At 45.2% G+C, this 19,621-nt stretch overlaps 1 protein-coding gene across 2 annotated transcripts in view; it reads left to right on the top strand.

Annotated features, from left to right (window-relative positions):
* The window catches only part of CCDC50 (coiled-coil domain containing 50), a 42,764-nt gene extending 23,409 nt beyond the window's left edge, over positions 1-19,355 (top strand). The window contains exons 4-12 of one of the 2 annotated variants that reach the window (XM_074547210.1): positions 450-540; positions 3,202-3,310; positions 6,927-7,625; positions 8,936-9,042; positions 9,632-9,676; positions 10,210-10,314; positions 11,236-11,315; positions 12,304-12,395; positions 13,391-19,355. In XM_074547210.1, coding sequence (XP_074403311.1) covers positions 450-540; positions 3,202-3,310; positions 6,927-7,625; positions 8,936-9,042; positions 9,632-9,676; positions 10,210-10,314; positions 11,236-11,315; positions 12,304-12,395; positions 13,391-13,410 — 1,348 coding nt within the window. In that variant the 3' untranslated portion in view covers positions 13,411-19,355. The remainder of the gene's footprint in view (positions 1-449; positions 541-3,201; positions 3,311-6,926; positions 7,626-8,935; positions 9,043-9,631; positions 9,677-10,209; positions 10,315-11,235; positions 11,316-12,303; positions 12,396-13,390) is intronic. The other variant, XM_074547211.1, reaches the window with a different exon arrangement.
* The last annotated feature ends 266 nt before the right edge of the window (positions 19,356-19,621 follow it).

The raw sequence follows: 19,621 nt of genomic DNA, 5'->3' as shown, positions 1-19,621 counted from the left end.
TTGGTTTATGCACCATATTCCTGCCCTTCTTTCTCCTTGGCTTACACGTGAAGGCTACTTCCCAGTAGTGCCTGCATTAACCACACCCCTGAACCTCTCCTTAGATACCACATGGACAAAATCTCTGAATTAGGCTGTTTGCAGACTCCTGAGCACTACCTTGGCCTGCCCTATTTTGTGGTACCCATCTCCTTTCTTAGCAATCTGCCCATGAATCTCTTTTACATTTTACTCTGTGGATGTTTTGGGAAGTATTTTCTAAATTTGGCCACCAGTAAGTACAGGGAGTCCTGGTCCCTGGTGAGGATTCATAGCTCTGCACTAACACTGAGTAATAATTCTTTTGTGTAAATTGGGTGGATTTTTTTTTAGCTCTTTTATCCCTTTCTCCAGGCTGACTGATGCCTGTGAGTGCAGCTGCCTATAATCCCTGTCTCCTTGCCTTCTAGGGAACGCCAGGACTGCGAGATTGCTCAGGAAATACAAGTGAAGCTCGCGTTTGAAGCAGAGGAGCGCCGCAGGCAAGAGGAAAAAGACGAGGTAACCTTTAAAGCTGCAGGGATGGATGGCAGGGCTATTTGTAGCAGCCTTTTCAGGGCAGACATTTCTTGGCCAGTAGCCACAGGAGTTGGCTTGCATGGTGGCAGTCCTTGTCATGACAGAGCTCTGTATGCACAGAGATTTTGGGGAGTCCTGTTACAGGAATAAGATACAGTCATAGTCCTCACACTCAAGGGTCATAAGGGTTGTTGATGCCAGTGGCCTTGCTAATGAAGAGGTCAAGTAATAGGTAAGTGTTGCTGAGGTGTTTATTGCCCTGCTGTAGGAAGTTGTAATTGTTTTTACACTCTGAGACCTGCTTGCTTTCTTAAATGCAAGAAAACAGGTACTGCTCTTGGGAGAATCCTGGGCCATTATTTCTTTGTCTTTAATGCAAAGATTTCAGACTCTCAGCCCAGCCATCTGTTTCTGGCTTCTCCATTCTTCAATTTAGTATTTCACAGCCTGAACACCCTGTTACAGTTTCTTGCTGTAAGGAATCTGTAAGCAGATTCCTTTTGTGACTTCAGAATGTTTCTCTGCTCCTTTTGCTTGAAAGTGGGTGGTGTGGTTTGTTCATAGTGTACAAAGGGTTTTGCTTGTTGGTTGCCTCGATGGATCAGCCTGTCAGAGTTTTCAATAAACCCACAGAGTAGAGGAACACCTGTGAGAACCTGCAGTTTCAGATGGTTTCCTGAGGAGCCTGGGTTGTCTTGAGATGTTCAAGGGGCACCTGGTAGAATTCTCTGTATTAGGAAGAGCTTGAACACAAGGCTGTATTTCCTGGCAGAGCCTGAAATAAGAATCTGCCCTTGCCTGACAAATGTATTGGGGTTTTTTGCAAGACTTCATTTTCTTCTCCTACCTACTTCAGTATCAAGCAAGTACTGAAAGGCTGCCCAGACAGATGGGATGGCTTGGCTTCCCAGAGGAGCTTGTGCTAACAGAGTGGGCGGAGTCCTTTGGCTATAGGATTTCTGCTTAAAAGGTAGTGATCTGTCATATTTTTATCAGGAAGGTGAAGGAGATGCAAAACTAATGTTGATTTGTGGAACTGCACCTTTCCTTCCTGCTTTATATAGAGAACTGCAGGGATGTCAGCAGTCTGAGCACAGGTCCTTGCAGCCTGTCAAACCTGCCTGCTGACCGTCTTGTGCAGTTGGGAGCAGGCTCCAGCTGACTGTGCCTTAAAGCAAGGAGAAGTCATAAATATTCTCTCTCTTCCTGCTGGTACATAGGAAGTTCCCAAGTGTGTCTGTAATGTAGCTGAGGACTGAGGCAGATCCTTTCTGGAGTGCAGGTATTTTAAATGAAGCACTAAGCCTGCCTGCCCTGCCTGCTGATGAATCCTGTTTGTAAGAAGTGGTTTGTGTGGATTTGCGAGTCCTGAGCTGTCTCAGTCCTGGAGATAATGTGCTTTAGCTCATATATTTATAGACTTACAGTACTTGCTAGAAAGGTTAACCTTGTCAGGGAGAGGAGTTTGTGGAGGTTTTGTTTTTTGGGTTGTGGTTTGTTTTTTTTTTTTTTTTTTTTTTTTTCCAGAAGAGCCTATGGCATCCCCAGATTTTCCACAAAGCTGATTTCAGAGCAGATCTTACCTGAATCCTGAAATAATAGTTTGTACTTGAGCAGCCATCCAAGGTCCTCCAGTGCTGGCTTGGCTCTGGAGGGTGTTGACTCTTAGTTTGCATTTCAGCCATGCCTTTCCTGCCTGCAGTGTCCACTTTACATGCATGGCTCTGTAAAGGTCCTGAGGATTAGGAAGGCTTAAATGAATAGCATCCAGAGGGGCAGCCTGACCTGCTGGTGTCTCCCAGCTTTGCTCCCTAGCTCCAGACTGGCTTCACTGACTCACAAGCTCATGGGCCTCAGAGAAGCAGGCCCCAGGGAGCTGTTTGTGGTTCCTAGGCCTTGTTGACCCATTAGTCATCTGGAAGGAAAACCAATTAGGAAAATGGAGTGCTCTTCTCTTTGGCATATCTACCAAAACTGAAACAGGAGACAAATGGCTGCAGTCCCCACTGTGCTCCTGCCTTGTGCCTAGTTTGCTCTTCCTAATGTCCTTTCGATTTTCTTTTCCTTCAAGTCTCTGTCTGTCAAACTGATGCATTTCCCTGCCTGGCATCCTGTAGTCCCTGCAAATTACAGCCAGTGTGTAGTCAATTCACAGTTTACTCAGGGAACTCCTTCCAGTCAGAAGTGCCTTTAGCTGGACAGTCTTTGCCTCTGTGCCCTCCTTTCCCTGGTAGAGTGCAAGGAGGAGATCGAGCCCATTCCCATTACTGGCTGTGCACTTCTGTGACTTCCAAATCCTTGTGGAAAGCCTGAGGTTGCACACACAGTCTCTTCTGCCCTGCTTTGGCCTTTAGGGCTTAGCAGGCTTGTGTGCAGGAGGAACAGGAACCTGGGAGTTTGCCATGGTGTTGGAATCTCAGTACTGGGCTGAGTTGACTACTGGTTGCTGACATGGTCCCTTGTGTCACCCATTAATTTGAAAGCTTCATCCAGTCCAGGGGTTGAATTTGAGTAACTGTTGTTGTGTCTGAAAAGTTTTTTTTTTTTGTAAGGATTTTAATAATTGAATAAAGAATTTGATCAAAAGAATCTGGATATATTTTTTAGTGGTGATTTAATGTCTGTTTTCTTCCATCTGTGCAGGATATTGCCCGTCTCCTACAACAGCAGGAAGAGAAAAAGCACAAGAAGCACTACCCAGAGTCCCAGGGACACACAGGCTATGAAGAGAGCTATTATGCACAAAATGGAGGTATGTTTCTGCAAGATAGAAGGTCAGGATCATGGCAGTGTAAGTGCACCTGGTGGTCTGACAATTCTTTATCTCTCAGACTCAACTTTATGCTACAGACCTGCATTTAGCATTGTAGCATTACATCACTTTCTGGGGTCAGAATCAGATTATTTTTTAATCAGGAAGTATTTAGTTAAAAAAATAAAAGGCAGAGGAGACAATTGAATAGTTTTTATTGTCCTTGAAGTTGGCCTAAATGACAGAGATAGGTAATGTGGTTTGTGAATGTGCAAGTACAGCCACACATGCATGTTTTAGAAGTGCTTGTGGAAGAAGACAGTGGCTGATAAGGTAGTTACTGCTGTGTGACACCCGGGGTGTGGGGGAGAAATGCTGGTGAAATTCCCTGCTTGCATTTGAAGAGAGACAGTTCCATGTGCTCATTTGTGATGCTGGCACGGCTACATGAAGGAATAAATGCTGGTTCATGGACATGTTTCAAAAATAGCTCCTTGCAGGTATGTACCCAAGCTGTAAAATTAGCACAACTGCCTTGAATGACTTACTGAAGAACAAGGTCATCTCTACAGAATGTCTCTGCTGTGATTATCATCTGGGACTGTACAGTGTGGAAATGATTTGATCCACAGTGCTCTATTGCTTCCTTTTGGTCAGCTTCTGTGATTGAATACAGACCTTCTTTAAACTGGGAGGAGAGAATCAGGGTGTATTTAATTATGGAGCAATCTGGGGATGGCTCTGCTATGCGCTGGTGGTGGTTCCTGTGTTCTTTCTTCAAAAATGTGGTGGGGAAGATGGGTTGCTTTTGATTAACAGATTGTGAAGATGAAGATCAAACCTCATTTCTCATTTTAACATCAATGCCATTGGCAGTTTAAAGTCCTTTATTTGAACTTACACAAAGTATTTTAATTTCAATTTGTAAGAAGTTCAAAGATGGCCAAGAGAGTACAAAGCACAAAGTTCAAAAGTGCAAAACAGTAACCAAGTGGAAACTTCATGATCACAAGTCCTTCTACATGTACAAAGCTGGGAAAAATTGATCTTGGAGTCCTACAGCCAAGCCACTCCTCAGGTTTTCAGAATTAAATGGGAGAAGTCTGAAAAAATACAACATAGGCAAAAGTGTGCATGCAGAGATGGAAGGACAGGATGGATTTTTTTAACAAATCAGCTGACAAAGCCTGTGACTTCCTGAAGTTAAGACTGTGGTTTGGACTTGGAGGGTAGGATATCTTGTGGGTCTGTTTTCTTCCTGCAATAATCCCTAATTTTGAAGGTGAGGCAGGAGGTGTTTGCCTGACCAGTCATTGCAGTGCTGCTCTTGATCTGTGCTCCTTAAAAGCTATAAAGGACTGGAGTGGATTTCATGCCTGGATCATCTAGCTTGTTGTTCTGGGAACTCTTAATTACTTGAGCACCATTTGATCTGGCTTCAGCAGCCTTGGTTTGTATTGTCCTCATTAGTTGTGAATTGAAACAAATAAAAAGCCCTTGCTTTGTTAAAGTTTTCTTTTGTTTTGGTGAGGGTGGAGTGTGTTTTTGGAGTTTTTTTCTTATTGCTTGAGACTAAGGTAAAATTTATCCACATCCAGGAGGAATGTGGATGAGGCCTATTGCTCCAAAGCAACCTGAGCTCTTTAAAAGTGGAAAAATAAACACGAGAAAAGGCAGAGTTCCTCCCAGCAGTGCCTGTGCCATGAAAAACGTTTTTGTATTCACTCAGTCACTTGCTGCTTCAGAGAGTAGCACCAGGGTCTGTGGAGTGTTTACATGGCCCCCATGGAAGGTGCCACAGGAACCAGCACCCGTTGATGAATTAATCACCCTGAGATACCCCAAAAGCAAATTATCTGCTTGGGTTGTCTGGCATGGTTGTGTTACCTGCAGCAATCCTTTCCCAGCACAGCCAGGCTTTGCTCTTTTGTGTTTTCCTGCTCTCTGCTGTTGTATTTATTGAGCTTTCCTCAATGACAAAATTGAATTAATTTTTTGATCCTAGTGACTGTTGTTCAAAAACTGACTCTTGCTTTCAGGCTCTGGTCTCTGTTGTTCAGTAAGTCACTTGCATTGTTTGATTGGTTATTTGCTTTCTGTAAATCATATTTATGATCTAAAACTGAACAGAAAAAACCCAACCAGTTAAAGAGTGACCACAGCAGTTCCTGTTACAGTTCTTGGACTTTTAAAAAAACACCTGTTCTGGATAAAAGTCACACAGACTTGTTTTGAAGGTGGATTTTCTGTAGCTCTATTTTTGCTGGCTCTGAAAAAGTTTTTTCTGAATAGAATGACTCGGAGGGAACATTCAGTTTTGGTGTAAGGTTTATTTTTCTCCCTCTGAAATCTAGATAGATTGTGAGACAGAGCTATTCATTAAAAAAATGCAATTTTTTATGTGCAGTGAAATCTATTTAAAATATTTTGAGATACTGTAAAACAAACTGGACAGTTGAGGAAAGTCTGCTGCTGCAGAGTTTTTCTGGTGGGGGTTGTGTGTGTAGTTCTGTTTCAAATCAATCTCTGCTTCAAGGCATTTTTTCATTTTGAAAAGCTGCTGTAGAGAGATAGTAGTTCACTCAGTGCAATGATTTTTCTTTGCAAATAGGTTAGTTGAAAAAATAAATCAATTAGTAAATTGTATGCAGGCAGATTGCTGCATCCTCATAGCTGTTTCAGGTTTATTACTGAAACTAAAAGCAGAGGAAAATGCTACCTGCTTTCTGGAAAGCACAGAGGAAACAATCCCACCAAAATGCCAAGTAAGCAGCTTTTCTAGCTACAATGCTGAGGTCAGGACCCTGGGTTTTCTGAAGTCTTAATCTGCCCTAAAATTTCTGTCCATAATTGCCTTTGCATTCAGAGCTGAAACTTCTTTTTGGACAATGAGTAAGTGCAGGCCCTGAGACTTGTGGGTCTGCAAAAGATACAAGACAGTCTGTGGTGGAGAATGTTTGGATGCTGCAGCTATCCTGTTGCTTTTAAAGGAAAAAAACCTCCTATCCTGCCTGTTTACTTCTTTTCTGCTTTATGTGGGTCTTTTCCCCCAGTTAGGTTTTTCTTATGGAAAACCTTGTGCCTGAAGCCAGGGCAAGGCTCACCTGTGCTTATAAACCAGGGTCCAACCTGACCACTCTGCTTGGCCCCTCCTGGCCTTATGCCTTCATTGTCTCCCAACTTTTCCTGCATCTTGTGCCCTTCTTTGCAAATCTTTCCCAGGTGGTTTCAGGACCTGCAGCAGTGATGTGTCATCAGGGGATGAGCTGCTCTCTTGGCAGTTTTTCAGCCCCAGTGGCATCATTAAAAGTAATTTGTCTCTGTGTTGACTTGTCCTTGTCTAGGAAGTGCTCAGACACTTTTGGGTTGGACCTGTGCTTTCTGTTCCAACCTTGTTGCCTCCTGTGCTGCCCTGCTAGCCAGGCTGCCATTTCACTGTCTTCTCTTGTACCCTGCCAGCCTTATCTGTCTCTGTTATTACTCTTTCATCATGCTTTGCCTGCATTTTCAGCACCTTGTATCAAGCTCCTTCCTCTCCCTGCTGTGAGTCTGGCCTCGAACCTCCATTAACCCCTGCACCACTAACCCCCTCCTTGTTTGTGCCCCCATTGCTCAGAGCAGTCCTGGGGTGAGCCCAGAGAGCAGATTTCTGAAGCTCCCAGAGCACACAGGCATGGCAGGGGCAGGCACCAGCAGAGAGAGCACCGAGGACCCCCCTCACCTTTGCCCAGCTGTGCCCCCACACATGGGCACTCCAGCTCAGAGGGCCGTGGAAGGTCTCCTCAGCTGAGAGAGGCCAGAAATGGCCAGCAGCAGGAGCAGAAGACAACCAGCCAGGGAAGGTCCAGGAGACATCTCAGCCTTGACCTGGAAAGAGAGACTGAGCACCGTGCCTATGATCACAGCAACAGCTGGGAGCCGCAGGAGAGGAGGAGAGCTGGCAGGGAGAAGGAGAGGAGACTTCTCAGTCCTGATCTGGGCTTGGAGCATGGACTCACAGAGGAAGCACGGCGCAGCAGAAAGCCACCAAGGCAAGACAGAGAAAAGCACCTTCCCCTCCTTGAGATGGAACTGGAGGCAGAGCAGGAGACCTGGCATCGGGGTGGCAGACAGCACCCTGAGAAACACAGATCTCACCACCAGGGCCACTCGTCACACAGGATGGCACGGGATGAAAAGCTCTGTGATGCTGAGTCTAGAGATGACCATAGGAGGGGTGAGGCAAGAGCCTACAAAAGGGCAGGACACAGGAGACACTCCCCCTCCCCTCATGCTGTGAGCCAGGGGAAGGCTGGAGACTGCCAGCGAGACCCAGGTAACTGAGTGATGGGGAAGGTGTGCCTGTGTGTGGGGATGGACCTTTGTGTGCCCCATACTGGTGTCTGAGACATGTTTGGCTTCCTTGAAGATGCTTCTCTCCAGTATCTACCTGCAGTGTGTACACAGGGAATCCTGCCCGGGTTTCTTCCTGATTTAGCAGAATTCTTTTTATCCATTAATGTTCTTGCTCTATATACTGATGTTCCATGGGATTGGAGAGGATGAGTAAGAAGGCATTGTTGGAGGTGGTGCCCTTGGTATCCTTCTGTTTAAGAAAACAAATTTCTTCCCCCCACCAAAAAAAAACACCACACCATCCCCAAAGAAAGACCTCCCCAGAAAACTCCAGCCAACACACAGCTTTTGTTTTTAAAATACCTTTTGTGCAGTGGCCTCCTTGTACAGGAGAAAAAAGGGAACAAACCCCTGAATGTTAGATTATGGTTGTATTTTGTGAAGTTGAGATGCAGGACTGTAAGTGAGCACACTGCTTAAGCACAAGAAAACCCAGCAATTTTCATCCACTTCTTATTGAAAACCCTGCTGCAACTTAATTCATTTTGGGCAAAGTTCACTAGTGGCACTGGGCATCCAACTGGGTTCTATTTGCAAGAATCTTGCCAAATTCTGTGCAAGTGGAATTTTCTGGGAAATGTGTACCTGTGTAGTTCTTGCTCAACAAGCTCTTGGCTTTAAAGATCCAGACCCATCATTCTACTTTTAAAGACACTGGGACAGTTATTCTTCTTCCTCATGATACAAACACTTTCCTTAGAGAAATAGAAAGTTTAGCTTTGAAATAACAGAACTCTATACTTAAAACAAGAACTGAACATTATATGAACTTTAAAAATGCTTACTTTTCTGTTTTCTCATTGAATTTTAAAATTCATTGGTCATGCCAAGGAAGAAATTGTCTAAAAACTCATGTGAGCCTGTCCTGGGTAACCCTTGGAGCCCATGCTGCTTCAGCAGTGTGTTCAGACTCTGCTGTGCTCATATCAAATGTTGGGCTGCTCTCTGCTGCCCAGTTTTGCCATTGTATCTGTATCAATGCAGAGAGTGACAAGTTATAATTCCTTTGCTAGCACTGCTGTCACCATAGGGACATGGTGCTTTAAGGGACATGGCCTGTTCTGCCCTGGAGTTGCATTTGTTGTCTGAGATGGGCTGTGGGAGGTACACTGTGATGATCTCTGGTTCTCTTGAGTGGGGGGTTTGCAGGTGGCTGAGGAGATGGTGGGGATCTCCTTCCCAAAGAATTTGGAGAATGGTTGAGTTGATTGTTTTCTCTCAATTCTGCAGGCACTAATTTGAGGGGGAGGACACAAGGCCTGTACGATGGCCCCCGGATGGAACAGGAGCTGTCTGATGCAGAGATTGCTCGGAAGCTGCAGGAGGAAGAGCTCCTGGTAAATAGAGAGGGTGCATTGCTGAACTCAAAGGAACTAAGGCAACCAGCACAAACAACTTTGCTTTGTAAACCTTTTATATATAAGAGTGACTATAAGACCTAAGGTCTTGCTCCTGTGCCTTCTGCTAATTACCTTTGTCTTCCATACACACAAATATGGAGTGACAGCTGGCTTCCAAGTAATAAGCCCTATTTTTTGAAATAAACACCCCAAAATTAAAGTGCTGAAGCAAAGTGATATTAAATGGATGCTTCCAGGCAGGTGAAGATGGCATGTAGTCAGTGTAAGCAACTCACAAGGAGACATGCCGTTGCCTGTCTTTAAGAGAGAAGGCAGCAGAGTGGGAAATGCATTTTGGTGTGGCCAGGCAGATACATGAGGGCAAAATTCAGCTGAAAAGTTGAAATGGCAGATTGGAGCTGGTATGAGGTAAGTACGGGGGTAGCTAAGTGTATTTGGAGAGCATGATGGTGTATTTGTATGGGCACATACTTGCCCTGCCCAGTAGGTTGATGAGTGGGATTAATTTAGAGATGGTAATTTTTTGTCTCTGGTTTTCTTTCCCCACTTTTTCCCCCACCTCCAGGCTAATGAAGCAGATCAGAAGGCAGCTCAAGTAGCCCAAGATGAGGTGAGAAACAAGTCAAATACTTGTGGAATTCCTTTACTTGCAGAAGCTGCTAAACAGCCCTTGTTTTCTCTGACCCTCCAGTTGTTAATTTCTTTCCTTGTAGGGGAAGCCTGAGGCTCTAGTGGGAATTTCTCCCAGATGGGTTTTGTGTATGGGCTGGCCAAGCAGAGAGTTGCACTGCCTGTTGCAACCATGACAAAGACAGGAAGTTCATGGTTCTGTAAGAGCATTTCTTGTAACTAAAACCCAAGGGGGACTATCCAAGATGCTGTGAGAAGAACCACTGACCCCCTTAAGGAGAAGGGATAGAGGGCAGAAACGTTCTGCAAATGCAGTTCTGGTAAATCAGCTATTGGACATGCCGCATGCTGCCAGTCTTAATTTTGCCTTGTCCCTTGATTTCCGATCACAGATGGATGAAATCCTGGATTTGTACCCTTCCCATTCAGCAGCTGTCCATGGGAAAGGGTTTGAATAACTCAAATCCACAAGAGCAGTAAAATTGTCTGACAGAGTCTGTGTTTCCCTTCTAGGAAATTGCTCGTCTCTTGATGGCTGAGGAGAAAAAGGCTTTAAGAAAAGAGAAAGAAAGAGAAAAGTCTTCCTTTGAAAGGAGGAGGCATGATCAAGATTGGAAGGTATGCCAGGTTTTAGGAGGCACCACAGATAAGGTGCTATAACATTTTTCCTATTTTCAGAGGGAGGTGAGTGTTTATAGTGAGAGCAAAAGGTGGTGATGCATCTGAAAGATCTTGCTGACTGTTACTCAGCTGCTCCTGAGCCTTTTGGAGCCACCTCCTTGCATAGATGCTTTTGGCTTCAGCCTCAAGAAAGGTAGTCCTTGGGACTCTAGCCTTGGAGGATGGCACTGGATGTCACAGCACCTTGTGGCCTCCCTGAAGCACTGTCAGTCCCTGGTGCAGGACCTTCCTTCCCTTTGCTGAAATCCTGACTGTAGCATTAAAAGCAGTTGGTTCTGTTTGTGTAAGGGCAATGCAGCTGCTTCAGTTGTCACTCTGCCTCATAACTGGCTGTGTAATGAAAGTTCTGAGTTTATCATGCCTGGTTTTGGTAGGAGTAATACCAGAGAGACTTGGCTGGCCAGCGTAGAAGGGAGTAGGAAACAAATTTTATGGTCAGCACTGCTGAGGTGCTAAAAGGGATGTGGTGTTAATCTTGGGGCCAGATGGAGGTAGCTCCAGTGTTTTCAGCCTCCTTCCTGAGTTTCAGTGGTTGCAGGAGCACAGCTGTCTGCAGCTGGTCCTTCTTGCTCAGCCCAGCCTTTTGCACTATCACTACACCCAGACTGTGTTCAGCCCAGCTTCAGAACGGTCCCTTACTGCTGTCACATTTTAGCACAGAAATTGAGTTTGGCTCGGCAAAGCTGGGTTTTTACTGAAAACGAGTCCTGATGCTTGTTTCCATTTGCATGTCTGGCTGTAGTTAATTTTGTGTGTAAGCCAAGCACAAAAGGGCTGTGTAGATTTGTGGCAGTCCCAGTGTCCTGGCTGGTGCCTAGCAAGGCACACAGATGAGCTGATTTCCCTTCTTCCCATCAGCCTGATGCAGGCGAGTCCACGCGCTCAAGGTCAAGAGAAGGGCCCGAAACTCAGCGACACAGAAGTGACAGGCCTTCAAGGTGAGCTTGAACTGGCTGGCAAGAATGGGGAGTACAGTTGGGAAGCTGCTGAGAAGCTGAGTCCTAGGGAGGAGATGTGGGATGACCAACCTGACCCACCCAGAAGGGACGTGGTGGAGAGCAAGGTCATGAGGGGTTGGTGACGTGCGTCACTCCGTCACTCACTGTGCTCGTGGCACTTGTCCATCGTGGTCCCTGTGCCCAGTGCTGACAGAGATTGATGAGCTTGTGCAGTGACATTTGTTAAATGGCAGAGAAACATTGAGAGGGTTAAACAGCTTCTGGGGATGTGAAACCAAATGTCATCTCTGGGCAGGAAGGAGTAATCACCATGCATTTGCACAGCTGCTCCCAGCTGAGCCCTGTGCACAGCTCCCACTGCTGCATCTGAACACCATCCTGCAAGCAAGAGCACTGTGCTTTGGGGTGTCTCATCCCAAACTGGGAACATGCTGTAGCCCAGTGCTGCTTCTGAATCCCTTGATACTCTGGCTCAGTGCTCTTCATGAAGTACTAAACCCTGAAAGTGACCCTAGTGGCTTTGATTTCCATTCCAGAAACAAACCTAGAAATTCTTGTTGAACTTGCAAAAGAAACAGCAAATGGAGCTGCAGGTGGAGATTGAGAGAGATCATATTAAAATACTCTGGGGGTAAAACTGCAAGCATTAACCATTTAAAGCAGCACTTTAAAACACTGCCCTTTTGAGTAAAGTTTGCAGTAAACTCCATAATGGAAACTATTTCCTGATAACTGAAACCATAATTAAATGAAAGGTCCACGGCAAGCAGCACATACTCTGCTTTTCTCACTGCAGAAACAGTAATGGGCTGTGCTCAGAGGAGCTGTTCTGCAGGTGGAAGGTCTGGGCCAGGCAAGGTTTGCATCAAACTGACAGTAACAAGCCAGACAGCTGAGATGTTGCTCTTGCTGCACTGTTGTGACTTTGAGTTATTTCCCAACACTCCTTTGACTCTGTGCTTGGCAGGTCACAGCCTCTCCTCGATGAACACTCTCGGTATTACACGAGCCAGCCCAGCCCCTTGCGCCACCACCCCAGACCTGAGCACTCTCCTAAAGGTAGGATCTGCCAGGGCTGCCCAGCACTTGGGTTATTGTCAGCTCTTTTCCTCACACAAGGACCTGCAGGGGACAGAGTGATGGGAAGTGATGCAAATAAAGAAGGGGAATAATGCCCCAGCAGGCAGGTGATGCTGGGCAGTGTTTGGGTTGGATTTGCTGAGCACATTGCAGGCTGTGAGACTGAAAAACTGAATTGGTTTGCCTGGAATTTGTCAAGGTGCTGTCTGTATGTCTTTTCTGATCTCTTAATGATGAATGACTGTAAATCTAGGTAGCAAATGACAAAGAAGTGTCACAAAGACAACATTATGATGGATTTTAGGTGACTCACTGTTCTCAAACAATCCAATACAAGACAGAACCTCACCTGTCTGGTGAGCAGATGGGATGATCAGACAGAAACTTGTCCTGAGAGCAGGCTAGTTTTATTCCTGTAGCACCTCAGCCCTGCTTTGTTGGTTTGTTTCCTGAAATCACTTGGCACAGAGCAGTGTGGGTAGGGTTGCCCCTGCAGTTGTTTTAAATGTGAATGCCCATTGTCTGAGTTATCTGTAGAGCCTCTGGGGAAGGAAGGGGGCAGTCTGAGTTTAACTCAGTCTCAGATTTCTTCCAACTCCACTAGTGAGACTTAAATGTGGATGCTTTCCTTTCCAAAATTTAGTTTGGTAAACTTGGGTTGTGTTTTAAGCAAGCTGGAAAGTTGATGGCACTTTATAGGGTCTGTTTGCTTTAGTGAGACTGTGCAATGGGGCTGCAGCACCATTCACACCCTAGAAGAAATGCACATGTCTTCTGCCTGTCTCGTGGATCTGTCCTTCCTTTTGCTTCAGTCCTGTAACATATAGCTCCCATTTTGGCCTTTGACTTGACTAGTACCCTAGAAGTCAGGCAGACAGACAAGAGGGCAGGCCAGGTAAAATATGACTGCAGGCAGTAATTTTTTCACCAGGATTTAGTCTCACAGACTGTTTCCTTTCTGTTTTGTTTTCCAGGTTCCCGTAGGAAGCAGTAAACTGTGCTAGCCTTTGCTTTGGTACTGACTCTTCTGTAGCAAACATTACTGGAATTGCCAGGCAACTTTCTTCATCCCTGACCTGATGGGAGGCCCACCCTCTGCTCCCAGGATCATCTCTTTAAGTGTTGTCATATTAAGGAAAATTGTTTGTTTCAATTTCTTACTCATCTGTGATGACTTGAGCAGTGCAGTATAATCTAGCTGCCACTGAGCTGTGCCAATCAACCAGCTGGCTCAACAGCTCCCTCATACATTCTTTTGAGGCTTTCTTTTTATTTTTAAGTTTGGCTGGAGCTCTGATGAATAGGACAAATTGAGATGCATGTACAATGGAGGAAAATTGAAGAAATGGGTTATGGCAATGCAGCAGAACATCAGAAGTACAAGTCCTTTTTACATTAGGATAACTTAGCAAAGAGAGCTATAAGAGGAATTGGGTTTCTTCCTGTGTTGGATAGGAGAGCTGAGCCAACCTGACAGTCATATGAGCTTGCAGGAAGGAGAGAGCCTTGTCAAACATATACCAGCAAAAGCCAAACCCTGAGACTGGTGAGGCAGAAATAGCCTATGAAACAGAATTTTTAAACTGCTGTATTTCTTTCTAGGGTTTCCAACATTCTGAATAGAGTGTATATAGGCATTTAGCTCTAGGATATAGGATAGAACAGTTAAAAGGAAATACAATTCCAACTGAAGTTAGACCTTGCATGACTTAGGATTTGCCAGGGAGTTCAAGAAGCTGTGAACTGTGGTTTGGGAAAACTCATACAAACAGATCTATGTGTCTGAAGGGACCTCTGTGGTCACCTGCTTTGAGCTTCAGTGTGGTAAAAGCCAAGGAATTTCATTAAAGCCAAGTCAGATCTCATGTAACTCTTAGCTCAGTTGCTGATGCACTTGAGTAGAGTAACTTGTTTCTGAACTTGGATATGTCTTGTAAACATGGGGCTGATGGAGAGAGGGCCATATGGGCATTGAGCATCAAAATCTACAGTTACAGGCAACCTGAGCCAGACACAGAGTGCTGATGAGTCCACACGATGTCTGTGCTGACTGCTTTTCCTCTCTGCTGCTCCATCCAGCTCCAGTCAGGAATAAAAAAATCATTGCTGTCTGGGGCACAGCAGGGTCTGCAGGTTTGCTGTCTGTATATATTTTCCCATGCAGTGATTCTGTCCTAGCTTGTTTTCCCTCCACTCTTTGAAAATCATTTTTCTCTTGCACAAAAAGTAGCCTTTTCACATGGCCTTCTCATTTAAATTCTGTAGTCTTTTTAATAATTTTTTGCCATTATTTTCAGGTGTATTTTTAAACTAGAAAGCTGAACATCTGGACACTGTCTTAGAGTGTGTTGAGCCAGGGCAGGCTGGTTATCCATGGGCCAGCCCGGTTCATGGCAGAGAGCTTGGCTGCCTTGCCCCTGCAGTCCAGCCTTAGTGCCAGCACCAAGTCTTGTCACCACTCTCTGCTGTCTCTGGCAGCTGCAGTTCTGGCTCTTGCTCTGCAGAGGAGGGCAGACACCTGTGTCTAGGGCAGGAAACATGGACTTGGCCTCACCACTGATCTGCCTGGGAAAGGGGCCTTGGCAGCTCTCTGGAGCTTTGTAGGGAGGGAGCACCTCTAGGAAATAGGAAGAGAGCATGGCTGGCTGCTGTTCCTCTAGTGCGCAGTTCATGCCCCAAGGCAGCTGTAAGGCTTTAACCTTGGCTGTTCTTGGTCAGGATAATTACTGGGCCAAATCACTGGGAAGACAGGGCAACTCCTTTTTCACATAAGTTGCAGGTGCAGGTTTAATACCACATAACAAGGCCATGTCTTGCCTTGCCCAGTAACTCAAAGACTTCCATCTCCTACTCCCACTGGCCCATTGGCAGCAGTTGAGTACCTGTGACGAACCACATAACCCCAATGGATCCCTGCTCCAGGGGTACCCTAACCTAAAACCTTACCATGTAGAGGACTTTGTGTATGGGCAGAATCCTGCTACCTGCTTACCCTTGCTTCCACACTGCGGCTCACCTGCCTGCATAGGCTCCTAAGTGACTTGCAAGGTCATGCTTGCTGCTGCTTCTCAGGAAATATCCCAGTCAGCAGCTGGATTTTACTGTCCTTGCCTTGTTCCCACTTCTCATTCTGTCTCTGTCCATTCAGAAGTGTTCATGTTGTTTAAAAGGATTCAGAAAAAAACCAACATAGATGCTATTTTTTTCTTTTTTATTTGATAACTTGGCCCAGTGTGGCAACCTCATCTACCAAGGTTTTATTTTGTATGGATTTATTTTTGTATTTCATGTAACAGTCAAAATTTCTACTGCTGAAAATGTCTTTTTTTTTTTTTCCTTTTTTCTTTCAGTGGGCTTTTTTCTTTCATTGCCATCAGAGTAATTATTGTTGTGAAATGGATGCCTGGTGGGTTTGTAAGAATTAATACTTCCTACAAACACCCTAGTCCAGGCACTGCTGCTTGTACCACCTGGTGCACTTGTGAAAACTGGATGGAGAAAAGTCCTGCCAAATCAGAAAGAGGTTGAGCTTTGTACTTGCTTGCAGAAAACTGGTGATTCTCTGCAGAAGGCATGGGAAAATCACCAGCTAGGAATTCAGCCCTCCATGGTCTCTGTATCTGGTTGTGATGGACTTTCTTGCACGGCAGTTGGCTGGTGTAGCTCTTGTCTTAACCTAGTCAGAGAAGTCATGAGCTCTGTGACATTTGAAGAACCTATTAATTCAGGAGGGATGCTTGGGATTATCCAAGTTGTTGGTGTCAATGGCAGTAAGTAGAAATGTGAGGGAAAACTCTGGTAAATTTAGTTTGGAAGCTGGGTAGTCTGAAGAACACCTCAGTGCCTCCTCTGTGGAGCTGTAAACTCTCCTTAGCGGCCAGTCAAGCTCTCTGGCCAAGACACCAAGAGACAAGAGCCCAAGAGAAGGATCCCAGGAGCAATTGCTGCCTTCCTGGATGCCTTTGAGGAGTGCTGAATGCTTTATGGGCTGTTTGCTCTGTATCCTCCCTTAGTCCTCATCCTTTTTTCTTTCTGCCTGCCTTTATTAATTTGCTGTTCCTTGTGTTTCTCCTGTATTATTACTCCATAATCCTTGTGAAAAGGGGGTTCCTAAGGCATTGCTAGAAAAGGGAGAGAAATGCTAGGAATGGCAGCTGAGGAAAGCAGGCAGTGAATGGGATAAGTTGTTCATCTCATGCAGGTTGGGGTCCTCATGCAGCCATGCAGGTTAGAGACCTCCTGAGGCAGAGGTTGCAACGGGACTTGCATCTTTAGTGACCACTTTTGGAAAGGGATTCCATGGTCCCACTGAAATCAACAAGAGCTGAGATTATGGATGAACAAAGAGCCACTTTCCTTGGGGTCAGCAGCTACAGTTCTGCTGAGAGTCAAGAAGATGCAGCTTGTGTAGGTGAGATGCAAAATCAGCACCTTGGACGTGTGTTCCGGGAAAGAGGCACAATGAAACTTAACCTTTAAAAAACCACTCAGCAATATTTCTTTTCTATGACAGAAAAATGTTTAAGTATCTTGGTTTTTTTACTTGTTTACTCTTGCCAAGGTTTAGTAGCTTTCCCTATGGGTTTGCTCTGGATTTAGTAGCATGTTGGAACCCTTGCTGGGAGCCCTGCCCAGGTTGCTTGGGTCCTGCATCCCTTTCTGACTCTGCATTAACAGGGCATCCAGCGCCACATGGAAAATTCACCTCCTTGAAATCCTGGCACTTCCTGACCTTCCTAGCAAGCTCATCTCAGCAGCAAGAGTTCTCCCACCTCCTCACCTCTGTCCAAAGCACAATGGTCTGCAGCAGAGAGGTCGGTGACCTGGCGGGATCGTGCCTTACACGCAGGGATATTTGATGTCTTCAGCAGGCTGACCTGAGTCACCTTGCTATGAAACTCTGTCTTAATGGGGACTGTGCAGTTTCCTGCAGCAAGATGCAGTTCTCATCACAGGGATAGATCCAACAGGTTGATTTCATCTTTTTTTAAAGAACTTCATGGGTTTGAACTTGGTGGGGTGAGGAAATATCAGCTGTTAAGGGATAGATGAATTCTCATCATTGAATTTCTCCTCTTGGGGAAGAAAGATAAAGGTTACAGATGCTGCAGTCTGCTTCTCTCTCTAAAAAAGGGATCTTGTATGTACAGTATTTTTATATCTCTGCATTCCCATCTATCAGGATTTGAATCAGGATTGATAACATTCTCTACTTATGGAAAAAATGGGTTGTTATTTTTACAGTGCTAGATGTCTGTTTGTTTATTTTGTGCCAAATTACAGTGTTTTCATTCAGTTTATTGCTGTTCATCAATGTGTATATTATATATTTTTATTATCAAGGTTTTTATTTTAATTCATATTATCCTGTATGCAAACTAACTGTGGATTGCTAATTTATGTATGTATAAAGGGGAGCACTTGGAGACAGTGTGAGGATTCCCCTACTTAGTTTACACTCTTGTAACTGAGCACAGCCAGTCCATGAAACTCACTGTTTCCTTCAGAGAGCAATCTCCTGTGTTTGCAGGTGGCTCCTGCTGTCCCTCCTGGCAGCACTGGCACTGCAGGGCTGTGTGGGATGCAGCAGGAACTGGGGCACAGCTCCCAGCACAGCCTGGTGGGTGCCTGAGCTCAGTGCTGCCCTGTGCCAGGCAGGAATGCCCAGCAGGGTGGTGGTGGCTGAGCTTTGCTCTTTATCTGTCCCCAACCAGTGCACACTTGGGTTTGCCCCACTCTCCAAGGTGTTCAGGGCCTAGTTTTGCAGTTGCTCTGGGAGGTGGGAATGGGACGTATCCCTTGCATGGAGCACACCATGGTTGTAGCTTGTCCTCTTTTTGTTGCAGAGGACAGGCACAAACCTGCAGAGATCCCAGTTTGCTGCACTCCAGCACGTTTGTGGCTGTGCAGCCCTGCTGGGGAGGGACTGGCTGTGCTGCACACAGGTGCCACTTGGACTGCCTTGCCCAGGACAGGCGGTGGGACATGGATCTCATGTTCAGGAGCTGCCCAAGCCTCTGTTCCTGGGCTGGAGATACTATCAGCCACCTCCTCCCCATCAGTAGCACAGGGCAAGGCTTAGCTGGGCAGTTTGGGCTCTTCAGGAGAGTCCCAGAGAGGACAGTGGCACACACAAATGAGTATTTTCTACTTCATGGGAAACAAGTTCCACTGTATCAGTGTTCACTCTAAGTAGACTCCATGGTCTGTCTCCAGCTGCATCTGTGCACTGCAATATAGTTAATTGCCTCAGATAAATAACTGCAGTTGTCTCATTTAGCTCTTCAGGGTAAACTTTCAGCCTGTTGAATCTAAATATTAGCCATGCAATGAGGTGGATTAGTCAGAAGGCTTAAATTCCTCAGAGCTGCAAGTGTATCCTGCATTGTAACAGCTAATCCTTAAATATGAATTGCACACTGACAATAATCTGTCTATGCAAGCCTATTCTTGGTTTTATTTTGACTGTTCACTCTATAATTTACCAGGTTTGGCATAGAACTTCTGAATGACATTTAACCAAAGTATCATGTCTGTGTGTATGTATAGCATGTTTTGCTTCATATTCCTGAATTGTCATAGAATGTAAAGGGAACATTGCCTTGTCCCATTTTGTTCAATAAATTGCTGTATTTTGTTATTCACCAATTCCTTCTGTCCCTCCGTGTGCTTTTCTGGAAACCTGAGTGGGTTTCACAGAAGCAGGGGAAAATAAGACTTTGTTCCACCCTTTGTTCCTGGAACCTAGCTGCTTCTACCAACAATTATGTTCTTCCACTGTAATAGATGTAGCAAACAAACAAATTTGTATTTAATTTGATTATTTTGTTGACAGACAGATGGAAAAAAGGCTATGTAATATCTTGGAAAAGATCTGGACTGTTTCATTTCCTGAGACTCTGATACTGAAAAATAAAGCAGTATGATTATTTGCAAGGATAGGATGCTCTTTCTTATTTCATTAACAAAACTTTTGAGTTTGCAAAAAGCCTGCTTGAAGATTCCCTCAAACAACACATACCTACAGTGGTGGGACTGAATGTAAGAAGGAGGAATGGAAAATGCCCTGGGACTGACTGCTGTCTTCAAAGGCATCAGCTGAAGATGCAGCCACATGCAGCTCAAACATGAGCAGACCTGATCCCACAAACTCAGTTTGTGACTGAGCATTCTGGAATGGAGAGGAGGTCACACAATATAAATTC

Source organism: Zonotrichia albicollis, chromosome 9, assembly GCF_047830755.1.
Source record: "Zonotrichia albicollis isolate bZonAlb1 chromosome 9, bZonAlb1.hap1, whole genome shotgun sequence".
Lineage (NCBI taxonomy): Eukaryota > Metazoa > Chordata > Aves > Passeriformes > Passerellidae > Zonotrichia > Zonotrichia albicollis.
This window is presented reverse-complemented; position numbering and strand designations above follow the sequence as displayed.